The sequence below is a fragment of the Miniopterus schreibersii genome (genome assembly GCF_964146895.1).
Source record: "Miniopterus schreibersii genome assembly, chromosome: 19".
In the NCBI taxonomy this organism is placed as follows: Eukaryota; Metazoa; Chordata; class Mammalia; order Chiroptera; family Miniopteridae; genus Miniopterus; species Miniopterus schreibersii.
The window spans coordinates 14,882,148-14,904,156 of NC_138119.1; the positions used below are offsets into that span (position 1 = coordinate 14,882,148).

The 22,009-nt window shown below is 41.6% G+C and overlaps 1 protein-coding gene across 5 annotated transcripts in view; it reads left to right on the forward strand.

The window, feature by feature from the left end:
- CHD1L (chromodomain helicase DNA binding protein 1 like) overlaps positions 1-22,009 on the forward strand; it is a 48,599-nt gene that overhangs the window by 26,118 nt on the left and 472 nt on the right. For all 5 annotated transcript variants that reach the window (XM_081121186.1, XM_081121187.1, XM_081121190.1 and 2 more), the window contains 11 exons: positions 3,122-3,232; positions 5,193-5,307; positions 5,930-6,083; positions 9,193-9,358; positions 10,992-11,140; positions 12,610-12,773; positions 13,761-13,966; positions 15,081-15,179; positions 17,436-17,506; positions 18,697-18,811; positions 19,562-19,670. In XM_081121186.1, coding sequence (XP_080977312.1) covers positions 3,122-3,232; positions 5,193-5,307; positions 5,930-6,083; positions 9,193-9,358; positions 10,992-11,140; positions 12,610-12,773; positions 13,761-13,966; positions 15,081-15,179; positions 17,436-17,506; positions 18,697-18,811; positions 19,562-19,670 — 1,459 coding nt within the window. The remainder of the gene's footprint in view (positions 1-3,121; positions 3,233-5,192; positions 5,308-5,929; positions 6,084-9,192; positions 9,359-10,991; positions 11,141-12,609; positions 12,774-13,760; positions 13,967-15,080; positions 15,180-17,435; positions 17,507-18,696; positions 18,812-19,561; positions 19,671-22,009) is intronic.

A 22,009-nucleotide genomic window follows, 5' to 3' on the forward strand; every position in this document is an offset into this window, starting at 1 on the left:
GGCAAGAGCTAGAGTAGGGGGAGTGACACAGCTTTCTGCCAGACAAAAGTGCTGGCAGAGGCCATTGTTCCTTTTCTGAGATACCCCTCCCCACACACACAGCTGACAGGCAGGCACCATATCTGAGTTTCCATCAACTTGGCTCACAGTGTTCTCCCTGTCCCTGTGATTCCCTGAGACCTGCACCACCCAACTAATGGGCCCACCTAAGCGGTTCCCAGTGGCTTTTCCATTCAAATAGCCTCTCTTGCCTCATGCTTCGGACTTTTCTAAAACCTTTCAAACAAGCAACATCTGGCCTCTATATACCCCATACTTTTTACTGAGTGGCCTCAGGCCCAGTGCTAGTGGCATCCAGCCCTGGTTCATAGTTTGGCCTTTCCTGGGGACCTCCAAACCCAGCACAAGTAGCAACCATCTACAGATCACTCTGTAGATTGTGCCAGGTGACCCCCATGCAAGGCACAGATGGTGACTGACCTTGTACCTCCCGGGAGGCCCCAGAGCCAGTATACTTGGTAGCCTCAGAACACACCGGATTACAACCCTACTACCTCCATGAGCAACACACTCAAGCGCAGACTTAGTGAGCGCCAAAGTCCCACTGAAGCAAGTCATGCTTCATAGGGTTGACTCCTGCACAGCAGCTCCTCCACTGTAGTCACAGCTGATCCTTGCAGCCTATCAGCCTTGGAGGGGTTAGTCTCTCCCAGTGATGGCAACAGCAGTCAAGTCTCAATTACAACAAGACAGTGCACACAGCCCACACAGCGGCACACTTGGAGTGCCCAGCTCAGGTGACTGGGGAGGCTGTGCCACTGGGTCTTACATAACACCTACTGCATAAGGCCACTCTATCAAGTCTGGGATATGTAGCAGCCTCTACCTACTACATAGAAACAAATATAGGAAAGTATCTATATTTAGAAAAAGAACTAAATGAAATGGAGACAAGCAAATTATCAGATAAAGAGTTAAAAAAATGGTTATAAGGATGCTCAAGAAACTTAGAACTTCAACAGCATGAAAAGGATATTATAGAAACCATAAAAAAGAACCAGTCAGAAATGACACACATTAACTGAAATGAAGACTACATTACGGGGCCTTGACTGGGTGGCTCCGTTGTAGCATCATTCCATAGTTGGTTCGATTCCCGGTCAGGGTACATACCTAGGTTGCAGGTTTGATCCCTAGTCAGGGTGTGTATTTGAGGCAACTGAGAGATGTTTCTCTCTCACATAGATGTTTCTGTTTCTTCCTTCCTCTCTCTAAAATCAATAAACATATTCAGATTAAAAAAAAGAATACAGGGAATTTCCAGTATAGTGGACGAAGCTGAGAATCAAATTAGCAATTTGGAATATAAGGAAGCATAAAACACCCAATTAGAACAGCAAAAAGAAGAGTCCAAAAAATGAAGGTAGTGTAAGGAGCCTCTGGGATAACTTCAAGTGTACCAACATTTGCATCATGGGGGAGGAGCTGCCAGAAGAAGGGGAAGAGCAAGAAATTGAAAACCTATTTGAAAAAATAATGACAGAAAACTTTCCTAACCTCGTGAAGGAAATAGACATACAAGTCCAGGAAACACGAAGTCCCAAACAAGATGAACCCAAAGAGGTCCACACCAAGACACATCATAATTAAAATGCAAAGGTTAAAGACAAAGAATCATAAAAGCAGCAAGAGAAAAGCAGTTAGTTACCTACATGGGAGCTCCCATGAGACTGTCAGCTGATTTCTCAACACAAATTTTGCAGGCCAGAAGGGAGTAGCAAGAAATATTTAAAGTGATGAAAAGCAAGGACCTACAACCAAGATTACTTTACCCAGCAAAGGTAGTATTTAGAATCCCAGACAAGAAAAAGCTAAAGGAATTCATCACCACCAAACCAGTATTACATAAAATATTAAAGGGTCTTCTTTAAGAAGAAGGAAAAAAAAGATAAAAAATATGAACAATAAAATGGCAATAAATACATAACTATCAGCAATTGAATCTAAAAACAAACGAACAGCCTGGCCAGGCATGGCTCAGTGGTTGAGCATTGACCTATGATCCAGGAGATCTCAATTTGATTCCCAGTCAGGGCACATCCCCAGTGGGCAGTGTGCAGGAGGCAGTTGATCAATGGCTCTCTCATCACTGATGTTTCTATCTCTCTCCCTCTCCCTTCCTCTCTCTGCAATCAGCAAAGATATATTTAAAAAAAATAAATACAAACAAAACAAATGAACAAGCAGAACAGAAACAGACTCATAGATACAGAGAACATTTTGATGGTTGCCAGATTGGAGGGTGGTGGGAGTATGGGTGAAAAAGGTGAAGAGATTAAGAAGTACAAATTGTTACAGAATAGTCATGGAGATGTAAAGTACAGCATAGGACATATTGTCAATAATATTCTAGTAATGATGTATGGTGTCAGATGGCTACAAGATTTATTGGGATGATCACTTATAATGTCTAATCACTGGGTGTACACCTTAAACTAATATATTGTATGTTAACTATAATTGAAAAATAAAAAAATGATTAAAAAAGAAAGAAATGAACTCATAGACAGTCTCTGAGAGCCACTTGATACTTTCCGGTACTGTAACCTGGTCCAGTGGACGCTTGCAGGAAATGCCATTGGCACATTGAGGAATCCCCCGATTTATAAACAGGACTTGAGCATATAATTCTCCTCTCCAACATGGGTCTGTAGTGAAGTCTGAAGCCATCAGGCAGGCTCACCCACCAGCTCCCAAGTGCTTGTCTTACTGCTTGCATAAATAAGAATTGTACCTTAGCAAAATTGGAAACTGCCACACAGCATGGTCCACAGTGTGCTTTAGGGTTGCTCGGGATAGTCAATATTGAATATTAAGTCCAGGAATGCCACGTATATCAAGTACATGTATTTAAAACAACCGGAAGAGTAGATTATGGTAAGTTCTTTGGTAAAACAATAAAAAGACCCCTAAATTTAGATTTTGCCTGTGGAATTTGCTTAAAGTAGGGGTATGCTTGTATATGGAAAGGGACAAAGTTAGCATTTGGTTTTGAGTTGACAGTGTTTTATACTGCACAGAGTATTTGAAAAGGGTATTTGTTTTCTTCCTGTATGTAAAGGCTACAGCTATGAGCGTGTGGATGGTTCTGTGAGAGGAGAAGAGAGATTCCTGGCCATTAAGAACTTTGGACAGCAGCCCATTTTTATATTTCTTCTGAGTACCAGGGCAGGTAAGCCACATCGGCATTGACAAAAGCAAATAAGGGGTGATATAGGACTTTTACATCCCAACACGTAGTAAGTTTTTCTTTATTTCTCTGAAAGTTGAAGTCAGTACTGAGGAGTATAAAAAAAGGATATTTAGGTAGTTGCCATAAGTTTATCAAGGTACTGGACTTCTGGCATGGTGTTCTTTTATATCCAGCCTATCTTAGCTGTCATCTCATCAAAGAAGTAAGGCTGAAACCTGAGGTCATCGGGTAGTAATTCTAATCTGCTTTAACTGTTGACCTGGAATTGTCCCAGATTTCAATAATTTTGTGAAAAATTTTATTCATAATTCAGCCATGAATTTATTAAATGAAATAAGAACTTGTCTACTACTTATCCCTTTTCCATAAGTAGCTCTGGAATAGTATTGTAACAGGTTAACAAAAATTTAGTGTTTTTTTAAAAAAAATTGGGATTATGGGGATTCAAAATGCCTGCAGAGTAGGTAGAAGCTACATTCACCTCCTCCCAGTGTAAAACTGGATTTACAGCTAAATTATAAATCAATCAACCTGAATAACCAACTGAAGACTAGCTGAATAGAAGTCTTATAATAAAGGATGTACTAAAGAAGCCACATAGAGATTGGTAGGAAGGGTAGAGATACAGAAAGGGCTGGCCCTTCACCCAGGTGTGGCAATTGGAAATCTGGAGGGATATCTCAGCTACAAAGGTTCCCCCTGAGAGGTGAGTTGTCTCAACCCCATGCTGGGATCCCCAGCCTAGAGCATCAAAGCTAAGAAGAGGAGCCCACATAATATCTGGCCATGAAAATCAATGGGGATCCTTTTTGCCAGGGAGAGGTGGGGAAGTCTGCTAGAAACCTAGGTGTTCTCTTAAATAGCCAGCACACAAGTTCTCGTTCTCACCTGCTTACTTGGGGCTCCAGTAGAGGGAAGGCGACTCAGAGCAAACTGGAGTCATATGGAGAAGAACTGAATTGTGTGACCCTGAGGAGAGATCTGGAGGGTCAGACTCTAAGGTCTCTGTGCTGAGTCCTGTCCCACACCACCTACAGATGCCATCTTCCCTGAGTTAAGCACTTCTAGCCATGTAGCACTAGCCTGGGAAGTGCACTAACCTGGTCCTTCTGACTTCTCATGGCCCCCCCTCCAATGAGCTCGTGCCCTGCAGAAAAATCTGCTGCAGTTGGATGCAGTGCGCTCTGCCTTGGGGAACAATTAAGGAGATTCAAGCCCACACCAAAACACATTATAATTTAAATGGCAAAGGTTAAACACAAAGAGAGAATCTTAAGAGCAGCAAGAAAAAAATCCAGTCAGTTACCTACAAGGGAGCTCCCATAAGACTGTCAACTGATTTCTCAACAGAGACACTTTACAGCAGAAGGGATTGGCATGAAGTATTCAAAGTGTTGAAAAGAAAGGACCTACAACCAAGACTACTCTACCCAGCAAAGCTATCATTTAAAATTGAAGATGAAATAAAGAGCTTCCCAGACAAAAAACTAAAGGAGTTTATTACCATCAAACCAGTATCACATACCCATGACTATTTGGAAAATACAAATTTGTACTTCTCTCTTATGTTTAAAACTTTTCTCAAAGAGCATGTGTCCTTTTCCACAGACTATAATAAGTGAACCAACCAAGATTTTTAAATGGAAGAGATTTAAAATAGCTTCATGGCACTACAGTATTCACTTTTGCTGCTTACCACTGCTCCCCTCATTCTGTTACTTTCAGTAGTTAAATTTTCCCAAGTCAGGCAATATGAGCTCAGGGAGCACTTTTAACCAGTACAGGTTTCTGGAGTTGGAGATGGGGGTGAGTTTGAAGGAAGAGGCAAGTTATTTTGACAGATCCCAGTTTATCAATCTGACCTCTGTAGCCTGTGTCTTTCTTTTCTAGTCCCTAGTCCACATACTGCTGATCATATTCCTTTATGCATTGTTTTCAGGTGGAGTTGGCATGAACTTAACAGCAGCAGATACTGTTATTTTTTTTGACAGTGATTTCAATCCTCAGAATGACTTGCAAGCAGCCTCCAGGGCTCACCGAATTGGCCAGAACAAGTAAGAGATTTAAGCATCAGCACTTTTCCGCTTCTTGGCTCCTCAGTAGTTACGGGTTGGGGAGGAAGGTGAGGAACACAGTCCGGGTGATAGTCTCAGACTGGAGGCCAAAAGACCGCTAGGTGTTAGCCCAGGTTTACTGCTGACTGTGCAGGACACATTCTCACTTAAGTCTCACTTTGTTAAAGAGAGCAAAATCAAATTGTGAAAGGACTAGAAGGAACCTTCAGAAGTTATTTAACTCATCCTTTCTGAGTTAAGGTCTAATTCAGTTAAAAAATGAATTTATGGTGTTGTGGAACTAAGCTAAAAAGATGGATTTTACCCTTTGTCCTAAGGATAATTTAGGTCTACCAGAGATTTCCCTCTGCCACAGATAAGGAATCTCAGTTCTGGCCACCTCATCAGCCCTTTCTTGACTCTTTTGGGAAAGTTCAGTGAGAATCTTTGTGAGGTCAGATCTCTCTAACAAATGCTCAGTCCACAGATAGCAGTCTCCCTTCAGCTGTGCCCCAAACATGGCATTTTGGGTTTATTTCCTTTTAGGTGCATCAACCTTGCATGCTTGCACCCATCTTTGCAGACTCTGATAGCACACTCCTCTCCTTTGACTTCTGTACAGGTCTGTTAAAGTTATTCGGCTGATTGGCAGAGACACTGTGGAAGAAATAGTTTGTAGGAAAGCTGCCTCCAAGCTGCAGCTCACCAGCATGATCATAGAGGGAGGCCATTTTACTCTGGGAGCCCAGAAGCCTGCAGTTGATGCTGACCTCCAGGTATAATAGGTTGTTCTTCCCTTCAGAATATTTTAGGACTTAAAGTCGTTGTTCTCTGTGATGAGAAAGTAAATGAAAAGAACTACCATTGCCCTGGCTGGTATGGCTCAGTGGGTTGGGCATTGTCCCATGAACCAGAAGTTTGCTGGTTCTATTCCTGGTCCAGACACAAGCCCAGGTTGTGGGCTCGGTCTCCGATGGGGGCATGTAGGAGACAGCCTATCGATGTTTCTTTCCCACATCACTGATGTTTTTATCTCTCTCTCCCTCTCCTCTCTCTCTGAAATCAATAATAAAAAAAATAAAACGGTAGTTTTGGTTTTGGAGTCTCTTTTTATGTTGTTTGTTTTTTTGTTTTGTTTTGTAAAACAATCCAATAGTAAAAGAAGTGAGTATGGTTTAGTAATTCTAAGCAGTATAGCATTCTTTTTTTAAAAAATATATCTTTATTGATTTCAGAGAGAAGAAGGGAGAGGGAGAGAGAGAGAGAGAAACATCAGTGATGAAAGAGAGTCATTGATCTCCTGCATGCCCCCAACTGGGGACTGAGCCCACAACCTGGGCATGTGCCCTGACTGGGAATAGAACCTTGATCTCCTGGATCCTTGATCGATGCTCAGCTGCTGAGCCACGCTTGGCTGGGCAGTATAGCATTCTGAAGTCCTCAAAGAGGTTCATTATCCTGCAAGGAGAACATAGTAGAAACAGGTAGATGCAGATGTAGTGAACATTAATTGAATGCCTACTGTGTGCTAAGTATTATATGAAGTGCTTCTTTCCAGTTGTTTTTGTGAATGTGAGTAACAACAGAATGAAGTAGGCACTATCTTTATTCTCATTTTAAGTAATTTGCCCAAGGACACTCACACTTAGGACTCCAGTGCAAGTACTCTCCAACCTCCAAGCACATGCCCTTAATTACTGCAATATATTGCTTCTCTGAAAACACATGGAGTCCCTTAATGACTGAGACACATCACAAGTGAAAGTGTAAATACAAGGTGAATCGAAGGGAGTGTTCTAGTACGGACCACTCCTTATCATAAACAGTGGGCTTGCTTTTATTTTTGGTGCCAGTTGCCAAAGCCAGTCACCTTGTTGTACATACCAAGGTTAAATATCGGTATAGCCAGGTGTGTTCATGCTTAGAGCTAAGTTTTTCCCCAAGCTATTACAGAATACCTTAAGCTTTCCAAATGACTCACAAAACAGACCATCTAGAGATGATTGACCCAGCTGAAAAGGAGAAAATGTAAACAAGGAGTCAAGGTGTGAATCCAGCTTGGTTTAGAATCTCAGAGTAAGTGCACAGTTGGAAGTAGGACATTTAAGTCAGGAAAAATGATCTGAACTCTTTAGGTGGTTCCTATAGCCCTAGGGAATGTGCTGAGGGTACTAGGGAGAAGGGAGGAGAGGCAGGATAGTGCAGCGCCAGCAGAACAGCTGGGAAGGGGAAGATGAGAAATGGCTTCAGGCCCAGCAGTCAGGAGTTGTGACTGGCCTTTGTGAAGGCGGTTTGCATAGAGCACTGTGGTGGGAACCAAACTGCCAAAGGATAAAACTCTGTTAATGGCAGAGGTTAAGTACCCTGTGTAGCCTTCTCTTTCCAAGTTTGGCAGGAGGGGTGGGAGAATAGCTAACAGGGTCTCTCACTTCTCATGTGGCTATTGAGAATGCCAATGAAAAAGACTCTGTCCGAAGTGCAAGAGATTACTGTTATTTTTCAGAAAAAGAATTGGAGGCTCATAACTTGTTTTTATTATTGAGAATTGTCATAGTCAACATCTCTGATCATCATCTATCACTTTCCTGTTTACCCACTGAATAGTCTCCCTGGCAGGGTGCTGCCCTGGAGTCTCTCCAGGGGCTCGCCAACCCTAGTGTCGCCTTAGAGAGAAATCTCTGGCACGTTGACCCGCAGGGTGGGTCGGCAGAGCTAGCACCTCTGCCTCCTGTGAATAGTCTCCCTGGTAGGGTGCTGCCCTGGAGTCTCTCCAGGGGCTCGCCGACCCTAGCGTCGCCTTAGAGAGAAATCTCTGGCACGTTGACCCGCAGGGTGGGTCGGCAGAGCTAGCACCTCTGCCTCCTGTAGCTTAGTTAAGATTACATAGTATCCTTTGCTTTAGGGAGTAGAAACCCTGCACAAAGACCTTGACTTGGAGACAGAGTGTCTAGACAAACAAGAATGTTTGTGCAGAGCAGGAACTGGGTAAAAGGTCACTGTTTTGGGTATTGTGGTTTGGGTGCACTATAAAAAGCTTGTAATCAATAAACTCGGCGCGCAGCCCGGCTCAGCTCAGCTCAGCTCTGCCTTGGCTGTAGCCCTCCCGATCCCATCCTTTTCTATGAGTCTTTCTTTTCTAATCCTCACCCCCTCAATCAGGCGAACGAGGACCTGATTGAGGGGGTGAGGCGAACGAGGACCTGATTGAGGGGGTGAGGCGAACGAGGACCTGATTGAGGGGGTGAGGCGAACGAGGACCTGATTGAGGGGGTGAGGCGAACGAGGACCTGATTGAGGGGGTGAGGATTAGAAAAGAAAGACTCATAGAAAAGGATGGGATCGGGAGGGCTACAGCCAAGGCAGAGCTGAGCTGAGCTGAGCCGGGCTGCGCGCCGAGTTTATTGATTACAAGCTTTTTATAGTGCACCCAAACCACAATACCCAAAACAGTGACCTTTTACCCAGTTCCTGCTCTGCACAAACATTCTTGTTTGTCTAGACACTCTGTCTCCAAGTCAAGGTCTTTGTGCAGGGTTTCTACTCCCTAAAGCAAAGGATACTATGTAATCTTAACTAAGCTACAGGAGGCAGAGGTGCTAGCTCTGCCGACCCACCCTGCGGGTCAACGTGCCAGAGATTTCTCTCTAAGGCGACGCTAGGGTCGGCGAGCCCCTGGAGAGACTCCAGGGCAGCACCCTACCAGGGAGACTATTCATGAGGGGCAGCCAGCCGGCTCCCCACACCCACTATCCAACTACTAATCATGGGGAGATAAGAAAGGCCCGCCATCAGGGAAGGAGTGTTCCTGGTATCACTTAGCAAATCCCTGATACCCCAGTGTTTGTTTTCATGAGAACTGACCGGACTTTGTTTTCTCCATTCAAGTTGGGTGAGATACTCAAATTTGGTTTGGATAAACTGCTGTCCTCTGAGGGGAGCACCATGGATGAAATAGACCTGGAGTCTATCCTGGGAGAAACAAAAGATGGCGAGTGGATCTCTGATGCCCTGCCTACTGCAGAAGAAGGAAGCAGAGAGCAAGAGGAAGGAAGTGAGTATGGGTGAGAGCAGCACCAAGGGTACAGCCTCCCTAAGCTAGAACATGAGATGAGTCCCAGGGAAAGAACTCAGTACTGCTTCCTGGGACATCTTTCCCCACCCAGCCTTGTTTTCATCCTGGGCACACTGCTTAAGACTTACTTGGTTCAGGAACTCTTTCTAGACTGACTGTACACTGTCTGGCTGTTCTCTTATAGCTGAACTTTGAATCAAATTGATATTGATGCTTATGGTAGTATCAATCTCAAGGATTTTAATTTGTACCTTTCCTCCCTTAGTTGCAAACATCTCCTTTATTAGTAAACCCTTCTGTCCTTAGTATGGTGCTCTTCACATACCGATTCCTTTTCTGAATAGTACAATGATTTGTTTCTTAAATCGTAGTTAATACTGATTGAGTGTTCTGTGCTCGATCAAAAGTGTGCACTGTGTCATGCTCTTTATACCTAGTTTTTCATTTAATCTTCACAGTACCCCAGGGGTGCAGGTACTGTTAATTTTAATTTTTTAGTGAATCAATACATGTAAATCACGAGATAATTTGGTCATTTTCTTAATTTTTCTGAATTTGGTTAACATTTGTGTTTCTATTCTGAATATTTGAATTTCTGGTTTGAATTGTTTTTTTCACATAGCAGCTTTGTAAAGATGTTCCCTGATGTCTTATGGTTGTTTTAAAATGACTGTTTTTCTGTACCAGTGGTTTCTAGTCTTGTCTTGTCATGAGTTTCCTTTACCAGTGATTCATGATCTTGGCAGACCACTCAACCTCTTTGAGCCTTTGTGTTCCCATCTGTAAAATGGTCATGTTAATGCCTGCATCTCTCTCTTAAACAATTGCAGAAATCTAATGTAATAATGACGTGAAAGTGCTCTGATAGCATAAAATGCTATTCAAGATCACACTGTTGTTATTGTTATTGCTGGCCTGTTATCGCTCCCTCCTTCTATAGACACAATAATATACTGAAAAGGGTACACTGGCCTTAGAGTCAGAAAATTCTGCTGCCTTTATTTATTAGCAGTAAGAATTGGGGAGTCCCTTAATGCCTGTCTGAGTCTCAGTTTTCCCTTTCTTAAGTGGGGTTAGTTATACCAGGATTGTGGTGAGGCTCATGAAGATGCTTCATGAGATTTGGAAAGACTATTGTAAATCTAAGGGATTTTATTTATGATTCCTCATTTTTTCTTATCAATTTGTGACTTGTTTTTTTAATATTGCAGAAAAGGAGGGAAAGAGTTGAGTATTAAAAGTGTATTCAGAATATGTTCTTGGTTACCTTAATGTCGAGAGATTTATGCTGAGGAATAGCGTGGCATGAATGAGTGATAAGTGATTCAAGACTCAACTGGATGGAGGTATCTAACAGAGACTCATGGACTATCTAGAGATGACCAAAAGTGCTTTGGCCATGCTTTGTCCTTTGAAAAGTAAATGTGTGACATCTCCATTTGGATCCCAAACCCATCCATGTCAGTGGGATCGTAAATGCAATACCTTCATCACAAACTAGTCTTAGCACATTTAGAATACAGGTTGTTCTTTTGTTCACCCTGGTTATTGCTTTGAATAGAACTAATCCACTTTTCTATAGTATCTAACATTTCTCTTTTCATGTTTTTAGAAAATCATATGTACTTATTTGAAGGAAAAGACTATTCTAAGGAGCCCAGCAAAGAAGACAGAAAATCATTTGAGCAACTGATGAATCTTCAGAAAACCCTTTTGGAGAAAACTGGTCAAGAGGGCCGGTTACTCCGAAATAAAGGCAGTGTAAGAACTATTAATTTATGCCAGAGTAAATTCTTCCAAATTCTCATTCTAAGAGAACAAAAATGATAAAATGATGCTGAGTGTGATTTATTAAGAAATAAGTTGTAAGTGTTTGTTGAAATATAAGTATAATTACCTCGGCCAGTATGTGGAGTGGTCTCCCCCTAGCCATCTGCCTTTTACCAGTCTTCAAGCCTTCAGTCTTTCTTTCAGTCAAGATGAGTAGTAAACCCTACTTGTCTGAAGTGAAGTTGGACAGGTCAAAACTGAAGAAAACTAGTACTAAAGAAAAAATATTCTCCCCTCAAAGGCAACTATCCAGCAGGAGAAAGTGTGTTCAAATATTGTAAAACGAGGATCCCCCGAGAACAAATTTCAGCATTGCCCGAGTGTCTTGTGTTTGGGCTTGCTTTTTTGTAAACTTTTGTGTTGTAGAACTTTTAGGCATCTAAGAAATTCTGATGTCTTCTGGCTAAGAGGTCAGGGGTAACCAATGTTCCCTTACCTACATTTTTAAACTTTCCATTGGTGCATAAATTCCAGCTGGCAGATGCTGTCAATAATCTCACCATTGATGGCCTTCGTGTGTGTAGTTCTTGTACTCCCTGTGAGATAAGCCACTTGTTTTGTAACCTTTTGTGATGGGTGCTCCATTGCTCTATAATCTTCATGAAGTGACATGCTTTTGCAGCTTCTTGCAGTTTATTTTCATTTCTAATGTAGCAAAAAAAAAAAATAATACATATAATCACTAAAAACTAGAAATATAAATATAATTAACTGTACTGTAGTATAAAAACTATGTAAAAAGTTGGCATAAAAAACATTAGGAAGGACAATTTATTTTGCCACTTAATGCAGGTGAAAGCAGCCTGTCCATCTAACCCACCCCTGGGATCACTATATTACAGCAGAACACATACCCTTCTCTTCAGAACCCTGACCCCATGTCATTAAGAGAGGGTAGCAGTCAAACAGTATCTCTACTGTCCACTTATTTGGCACTTACTATGTGCTCATTGAATGCTAGCTATCAAGCTAATCATGATGTTGAAATATTCTGTTTAAGAAAGAAATATAATACATTGTAGGAAGATTTCCATTAAGAAAAACGGTTAAACCTCAAGTGGTATCCTGTAATACGGTATGCTTTCAATTTTAAAAAAGTTATTTTTCTGAAGTACCTTATTCCTAATGAAGTTAATCAAAATGGCATATTGCTGTACCAGTCATGCCAGTGCTTTGGTTGAGTTTAGCGCACGATGTCCTGTTCGCTGTGCCAGTGAGATGTGTGAAGGAAGTGCAAACTGAAGCGTATTCCTGCCACACAGGGTGGTGTGGAGATGCAGTGTTTTGTGAAATATTAAGCATGTTGCTTCCATACAGAGTGTGTTCTAGGGATGAATGGAACTCACGAAGGAACAGGCAGCCCCCAAACTTCTTGGTTATAGATCTTGTTCTTCCTACAGGTTCTCATCCCAGGCCTTGTGGAGGGGTCTACCAAGAGGAAGCGGATCCTGAGTCCAGAAGAGCTGGAGGAGAGAAGAAAGAGAAGACAAGAAGCAGCAGCCAAGAGAAAGAAACTAATGGAAGAGAAAAGGAGGAAAAAGGAAGAAGTGGAACATAGGAAAAAGTATGTGTGTATTACTAATAAAGCCGAGGGTCACAATTGGTAAAGGAATCACGATTGTATAGTGAGTCCACAGCTGAGCAGCACTTTAAAACATTTTTTAAATTTATTGATTTGAGAGAGAAAGAGGAAGGGAGAGAGACAAACATCAATTTGTTGTTCCACTTATTTATGCATTTACTGGTTGATTCTTGTATGTGCCCTGACTAGGATGAACCCCACAACCTTTGTGTATTGGGATGATGCTCTAATCAACTTAGCTACCCCGCTAGGGCTTGAATATCACTTTAAAATTACAGAAAGCCCTAGCTGGTTTTGCTCAGTGGTTAGAACGTCAGCCTTTGGACTGAAGGTGTCCCGGGTTTGATTCCAGCCAAGGGCATGTACTTTGGTTGCATGCTCGATCCCTGGTCCCAGTCGGGGGTGTGTGTGGGAGGCAATCAATTGACGTGTCTCTCTCACATCGTTGTTTCTCTCTCCCCCTTCCACTCTTTCTGCAAAGCAATAGAAAAAATATCCTTGGGTGAGCATTAAAAAAAAAAATTAAAATTGCAGGAAACTTCTATAAAGCTGGTATCTCCTATTGGTAACAGAATATTTTTTTAAAGACTAAACTTTACCTTAAACAGTTTACTTAAGTGAAAAGTCCTAAGTGCCTAAAGCAGAGAAGATACACTCAGTTGAGGCAAGAAAATTTAAGATTTTATTGTAGCTAACAAAAAGTAGTTTATTCACAGTCCCATTTAGTCATGTTCTTAAGAACAAGGACATCTGTTGGCTGCTCATTATTGAAGTATAGTCAGGAGGCAGCTAAGCTAATCCATGAGCCTTCTTGTGTATTTACAAATAGGCAGAAATTCACTCGGGCTGAGTTTCTCATTGCATTTCCACTTGGCCCTCAGTGTTTGTGCATAGCAGTGTTTGTGAATGTGCTGCATGGGAAATCGTGATTCACCTGCTTAAATTCCTTTTCTCTCTGTCCTGTTGCAGGATGGCCTGGTGGGAGTCTAACAAGTACCAGTCCTTCTGCCTGCCTTCCGAGGAGAGTGAGCCCGAGAGCCTAGAGGATGGCGAGGATGAGAGCTCAGCCCGACTGGATTATGAAGATTCAGACCCAGCCCCCATCCAGTATGTCAGTGGTGATGTCACCCACCCACAGGCCGGGGCGGAGGATGCTGTGATCGTGCACTGTGTAGGTAGGAGAAGTAGTAGGGGCCCAGGGTGGGCGCCTCAGTCCCTGTGGTGCCAGGAACCGGAGGGTGAAGCAGAGCCCTGGCGCGCGGGTGACTGATGGGCCCAGTGCGGTCTTCGTGTGGTTAGAAAAGGCGAATTTATCAAGAGACTTGGATTTGACTCGTCTCTTGTTTACCTGGTTGGGTAACCCAGCCTTTCTGGGCCTCAGCTTCTTTATCCATATCATGGGATAATATCTACACTGTTCTCTTCGTAAGATTTTTAAGAGTGAAAGGAGGCAACATCTATAAGGCAAATGAATCCTTTGGGAAAAAGCAAAATTCCAAGCATGTTTCCCCATCACGACTTTTGCACTTTTTATTTTTTATTTCCTCTGCCTGGGACCCTCTTTCTGCAGATAGCCACCATCAAGCATTGTTCAAAGGTCTGTGTGTCAGAGAGCTCTCCCCTGCTAGCCTCATATAGAACAGGCCAGGCCCCATCCTCACCCCTGCATTTTTCTGTCCCCTTTCCTACCTTATTTTACTTGATGACACATATCACCGTCTGACATATTACGTATTTGTTTCATTGAGCTAGAAAATAAGCTTCACGGGAGCAGGGTTTTTTGTTGTCCACTGCCATAACCCTAGTGCTTAGAACAACGCCTGACACGTAATACATGCTGACAAGTACTTGTAATATGAATGAATGACTCGAAATACAAGGTACTAACCAGCTATGTTAGCACCAGCTTGAATAAGTCGTTTAACCTTCCCTCTTCCTTACCCTTAAACAGGGAGTCATGTATTGTTGTATATCAGTGCTTCAACTATCTTTATGTTACATCTACTCCCCATCCTTCCCCAGTCATCTCCCAGGATTTACAGACGTACTACAGAGATTTTGCTCTTTAAGAACACTCAGTTTTTCGATGATTTCCTGTTACCATGGCCAGATATATTACAGAAAATGTAAACATATTTGAGAAATCCAACTTATGATATTCCTAGTAAATTAGATTGATTTTCCAAAGGGAAGTCTATTTGTCTACTAGTCTATTAGGTGTACCTTTGTTTTTTTAAATTGTGGACTGGACCTTGCCTATAGAACAAATTATTCTCTTTATTCTATCAGATGATTCTGGACACTGGGGCAGAGGTGGTTTATTCACAGCTCTGGAAAAACGATCCACTGAGTCAAGAAAAATATATGAGCTGGCTGGGAAAATGAAAGGTAAGGAGCACAGCAGGAAGAAGGGGTAGGAGTGGAATAAGGGATGATATTTAGGACAGGAATCAAGTGGGTTTAAAAAGTAGTAGATAAGGAGTTGGAAGAGCTGGTTAGAGTCTGAATTCTGTCATCAATTAGCTAGTTGTATTGTGACTTTGAGGCAGTCCCTTATCCTCCCTGTGCCTGAATGGGAAAAGATATTTGCAAATGATACATCTGATAAAGGGTTAATATCCAAAATACATGAGGAACTTGTGCAACTTAACACCAAAAAACCTCCCAGACAATCCAATTTGCACTGGCCAGTGTGGCTCAGTTGGTTGGAGCATTGACCTGTACATTGAAAGGTTGTAGGTTCCATTCTCAGTCAGGGCACATGCCCAGGTTGTGGGTTCAATACCCAGTTGGTGTGTATACGGAAGGCAACTGGTCAATGTTTCTGTTTCACAACAATGTTTTTCTCTCTCTCCCTCCCTCTTCCTCTCTCTTTGAAATCAATAAGAGTATATCCTCGGGTAAGGATTACAAACTAACACCTGGACAACCCAATTAACAAATGGACCGAGGACCTGAATAGACATTTCTCTAAAGAGGACATACAGACGGCCAAAATGAATAGATGCTCACCATTGCTAATCATCAGGGAAATGTAAATTAAAAACACAGTGAGATAGCACCTCACACCTGTCAGAATAGCTAGCATCAGTAAATGAACAAATAACAAGCACTGGTAAGGATGCAGAGGAAAGGGAACTCTTGTGCACTATTGGTGGGATTGTAAATTAGTGCAGCCATTGTGGAAAACAGTATGGAAAGTCCTCAAAAAATAAAAACAGCCGCCATATGATCCAGCAATTCCACTTCTGGGTATTTATCCGAAGAAAACAAAAACACTAATTGGAAAAGAGATATGCACTCTTATGTTTATCGCAGCATTATTAGTAATAGCCAAGATAGGGAAGCAACCGAAATGTCTATCAGTAGATGAATGGATAAAGAAGATGTACATATATACATATTATTCAGCAATAAGAAAGAATGAAACTTTGCCATTTGTGAAAACATGGATGGACCTAGAGGGTATTATGCTAAGTGGAGTAAGTCTGACAGAGAAAGGCAAGCACCCTGTGATTTCACTCATATGTGGAATCGAAACACACACACAAAACAGATGAACAAAAACAAAGCAGAAACACCCATGGATACAGAGAGGAAGCTGACGGCTGCCAAAGGGTAGGGTGGGCTGGGAGGATGCGAACAAAAATGAAAAACAAAACTCTTCTTACAGTATTCCCCACTTCAACATGCTGGCCCAGAGTAGGGGAAAAACGTGTAAAAATACCTCCATAACCTAATGCTAAGTGTAAGTTCCAGAATATGGTCAGGCCCTCTGCGGCCAATGTATTAAGTCCTTGCCCAAGAAACAGGTGACTTGTTGTGAATCTTACTTACAAAAAAATGCACCTTTCTCATTGCTTGCAGAGAATTTTCAAAGGTAACACTCTCACTCCCTTGGTTTTATTTTCCTATAGACAATAAAAAATTGAATTGCCAATTTGTTTAGGTGAATTATTCCAATTGTGGACTTGACCTTGAGAGCTCAAACTTACCAGATATTTTTTGAGCAGATTTAACAGACATTTTTCTTTTCAATTCTTATTGATTCCATTTGTATTTCTGAGTAAAGAAGAATATTTTTTATACTATAAAACCTTGTACATGAGGCAGGAAAGAAATATGTTAATCTACCTTAGCCAAGTAATTTCTGTTCAAAAAGTATTATTTTCTGTGTGTAAAGTACTGTGCCAGACTCTGGAGGAGGTATATTTTTGTAAAAATTGAGCTTTTTGGGGAAATAAGCCCTACCTTTATGACAGTGGTAAATATAAATATCAGGAAAAAATGATTCAGCTTCCAAATGGCCCAGGTGACACTGAATTGAGAGCTGGAAGCTACTCCAAGGACTGAGCTCTTTAAAGACACAGAAGTGAGGGCACTTAAGAGAATGTCATATCCACCTTTGAATCCCCAGGGTTGGAGCACAGTGCCTGCAATAGTAGGGCGTTCAATAAATGCAAATAGTAAACGATTATAAAATAAATATAAAATAGAAAAAGCTTTTGAGGAAAAAAATGAAGAGTGCCTATCTAAGACGGTGACAGTCCAGGAGAGCGAGAAAAGGCGAGTTTGAAACCTGATTGGACTCACTCTGTACTGAACTTAATGATCTTTCTGTTGCTCCTTTTTATTTTACCTCAGACTTGAGTTTGGGAGGTGTCCTTTTATTTCCTATTGATGATAAAGAGTCAAGAAACAAAGGGCAAGATTTGGTAAGTGAAAAAAACCACATCTCCTATCAGAGCTGAAGTATGGCTCCTGTTACCTCCTCTTGAAACCGCTCCTACTCCCACTGGCCTCTCTTGCTATATATTAGTTTGCTAGGGCTGCTATAAAATACCACAGACTGGGTGGCTTAAAAAACTAAAACTTATTTTCTCACAATTCTGGAGGCACAAGTCCAATATTAAGGTACTGACAAAGTCGGTTTCCTCTGAGGCCTCTCTCCTTGGCTTGCCGGTGGTTGGCTTCATGCTGTGTCCTCACATGCTCTTTCCTCTGGGTCCAATTTCTTCTTCCTATAAGGAGGCCAGTTGTATTGGATTAGGCCCCACCCTAAAGGCCTTTTTAATTTAATTACCGTGGTAAAGGTCTTATCTCCAGATGCAATGACATTCTGAAGTACTGAGTGTTAGGGCTTCAACACATGAATTTTGGGGGGACACAATTCAGCCCGTAATAAGCAAATTGAGCCTCACCTTCCATTGCACCCCCCCATGCTTCTGTTCATCACAGCATCTGGAGCTCTTTCCCCTAATCCCTTGTTCCCTCCCCTGACCTACAGGGCAGGCCCCTCCTAGTTGCAGAGAGTTTAATGTTGTCTTTTTATTCTCAATACTTCATGCAGTATGGCTCACAGGAAATGCTCAATAAACATTTACTGAACGAATAAGAAAACATGACTAAAAACTCTGAGGGTTTCATCATTTGTTACATGAAAAGTTCTAGAAAAGATCTTGTTTGCATTTTGAACAGAGATCAAATGACTGGTAATCCTGGTGGTTGCACAGCTTGAGCATCAGCTGGTGGGCTGGAGTACAAGAACCTCAAAAGGCCTTTCTGCTCCTAAGATTCTGAAAAATTCCTTCTTTATCCTTGAGAGCATTTAGAAAAGCCAGCATGTCTTGGACTCAGGTTTTAACCTGTCTTAAAAAGAGTAAGAAAAGCTTATATAAAGTTGCCTCAAAATAAGATAAAACAATTGCAATGGGGTGTGAAATCATAGATTTGGTAGTATATAGCTGTTCAGGCAGAGCATTCAAAAGAGGTGGAGCTAAAGCTTGAATGGTCCATAAAGGGCTGTGTCTATTGGGGGACTGCTCACACCCCCTCCAAAGGCAGGTCACTGAGTTGGCTGTGTAGCCATCTCTCTATGTTAGCTATTAATGATGGTTTCTCCTAGTTGGCCTTGATTGTGGCCCAGCACCGTGATCGCTCCAATGTCCTATCTGGCATCAAGATGCCAGCCTTAGAGGAGGGCCTGAAGAAGATTTTTTTAGCAGCAAAGAAAAAGAAAGGTAAGCTCTTCCATTAGTTCTCAGGAGTAGGTGGGTTTCTGTTTCCAAGCATGTAATATGATTTTTAAGGGGTGAGAAATGTCAAGAACCTGTTCAATATATGTGGTAAAAGTCCCGACGTGAGAGGTGGCAGAAGTAACCACCTTGTCATCTTGTATTTGTAAAGCCCTTTTTCCTTCCAAATATCTTTTCTATCCCTGTATCCATGATCTCTGTGCACCATCTGCATCCACTGGGATATTTATATCATGATTTTACAGATGAGGAAGGAGAGCACCAGAGATGAAGTAAACTGGTCATAGGCAGTTGGGAAATGCTCTCTATTGTGTCCTCTCTTGGAGAGTCACAGTCTACATCAGCAGACAGTTCTCTGTGAAAAACCATAGTTTAGTGTTGTTTCCAAACTATAGAGTTTGTTGAACTAATTGACTTGTTAAAGAGTCTTTGCTTATTTTAATTACATCCCAACCATCGATCATATTCTGTTTCCATTGCACCTATTTATTTCCAGGGCCTGTAGGCCTTTGTGTTCAGTAGAATTATTTTTCTCTATTACAGCCCTTCCCCAGAATATTTTTGACATAGTTGCATGCTTTGAGTGGGATGCTCCATGATTATATACATTTGGTTCACTGGAAACCACAGAGTGACTAGGAGTAAAGATTATTTTTTCCTATGTACATATTATACCCATCAATCCATTTTTGATGAAGGAAGACATCATAATCTATTCTTTTTTCTTTTCAACAGCAAGTGTCCATCTTCCACGCATTGGACATGCCACAAAAGGTTTTAACTGGTATGGTACTGAGCGACTTATACGGAAATACTTGGCTGCAAAAGGCATTCCAACTTATATGTATCCTTTTGTTAACTCTTAATAGTGTCCCCTCCTAGTTCAAAAGGGAAAATGTCTTAATCCAAGGCCAAAACCTCCTCTGCCACATTTTTCACTCTGCCCTCCCTTAATGAGAAAATAAGAAGCACTTTCTAACTTGTATCAGAGAAGACAAATACATCCAGGCCTTTCTGGGTGCCAATAGCTAAATTAAAAGATACATGAATGGGAGAATCAATTGAACAATTGCCATTTGGTATCATATCGAATCTTTTTCACAAAACTTGAGTATTTCCTGCAATGGAGGTCTTCTGGCGATGAATTCCCTCATCTCCCGTATGTCTGAAAAAGACTTTATTTCTCTTTTATATTTAAAGGATAACTTTGCTGGATACGTTATTCTTTGCTGGTAATTTCTCTCTCAGCATTTTGAATATTTAATTCCACTTTCTTCTGGCTTGTAGAGTTTCTGCTGAGAAGTCCGATGATAACCTAATAGGCTTTCCTTTATAGGTAACATTCTTTTTTTCCTCAGGTTGCTTTGAGAGTCCTTTCTTTGTCATTAATTTTTGACAGTTTAAATACACTGTGCCTTGGAGAAGGCCTCTTTGGATTGAGGTAATTAGGTGATCTGTTTGCTTCTTGGATTCAAGGATGTAGTTCTTTCCATAGGTTTGGGAAGTTCTTATCCACTATTTGTTTGAATAGGCTCTCTGCTCCCTTTTTCCTCTCTTCTACTTCTGATATGCCTGTTATTTTTATATTGCATTTTCTGATGGAGGGATAGTTCTTGTAGAGTTGTTTTTTTCTTATGCTCAAGCCTCTCTTCCCTCTGCATTATTTCTAGATTTCTATCTTTGATATCATTGATCCTTTCCTCTAATTGATTTGCTATGTTTTCTAAGGTCACCAATTCATTCTTCTTATCTTTAATTGATGTCTTCATCGCCAGGATTTCTTGTTAGGCTCTTTTTTAAAGTTGCAATCTTTTTGGTGAAATATTCGTTTTGCTCATTGTTTTCTGAGCTTGCTAAGTTGCTTGTCTGTATTTTCTCACATCTCGTTGAGTATTTTCAGAACTGCAATCTTGATTTCTCTTTTTGTCACATATTTCCATGTCTTTAAGTCTTTTTTCTGGAGATTTTTCATTTTCTTTCCTAGCTGCCTTGCTACCTTGGTTATTCATGGTTGGATTTCTTCTCTGTCTAGGCATTAATGTGTGAATACCACTTCTCTAGCAGATTAACACCAAGAGGTCTTTCTATCTTTTCCCAGTAGGTGGCGCTGAATCACAAGCTCTTTTTTTTTTTTTTTTTTTTTAGCTCTGTGAGATACCAGCACTGTCACCTGCAATATCTGTAGTCAGTGTAGCTGCAGTGCCCTGGGGTGGGCGTGGGCTGGGGGATTCCCTCCAGGTTCTTTGTTGTTTTGCCCTCCTAGTGATGGTGGTCTCAGTGCTCCATTAGGTCTCCCTTGTACCCTGACCTGGGACTGGTCACAGAGTGTATGTACCCTTTTTTCAGGGAGAAATGTAATTCTGCAGTATTTGTTCTCCTGCCTCCAGTTAATGTGCTTTGCAACCCTACTCCAAGGGCAAAGGGAGGAGATCTCTGGGAGGTTAAGGGGAGGTGGCCAGGCTTTGTGGCTTTGTTTCACTGTCTGAGTTGCCCACTGCCTGGCAACCATCTCCCCTTTCATGTGCTGTGTTCCTGCCCAGGATACTGTTAAGCCACAGTTAGTACTGCTCTCTCCTTCACCGAGTCTCTGTTTCTCCCTGCCAAAGGGTGTGCCTCCTGGCTGAACTTCGCAGTGAGCTCAGCCTGCTGGGCAGTGTTCCTGGCTCATATCACCCCCACTACCTTTTTGCCTCCCCCTTTTGCTCCACTTCCCCACTGTTAGGTGTTTCACTGTGCGGGTCTCAGGCGTATTTGTGAGTTGAGCAGGGAATCTTTTGTTGAGATATGGCTCTTCAGGTTGTTGAAACTTCCAGGGTGAGACCAAAGGGGATCTCTCATGCCACCATTCCTCTGATATAATCTAGTTTTGCTGGACTAGTATTTTTTTCTAATGACCTCTTGCTGTGTAAGTTAGAATTGTTTGAACTATTACAGTAAGTCCAAAATTGACCCACAGATGTTATAATCATATAGAAACTCTATCTTTTTTACTTAGATTATTGAAATTAATTCACTCAGTGGTGGTTTTCAAGGTATTTAAATTACTATAAAAACTTAGCAGAGAAGTCATGTTTTATACTCTTGCACAATTCAGGCAGTATTCAGAGCATTTTAGTACATCAGAAATAGCAGTAATAATTACTAACAACATCTGAAGGATTTATAACATGTTGAAAGGGAATT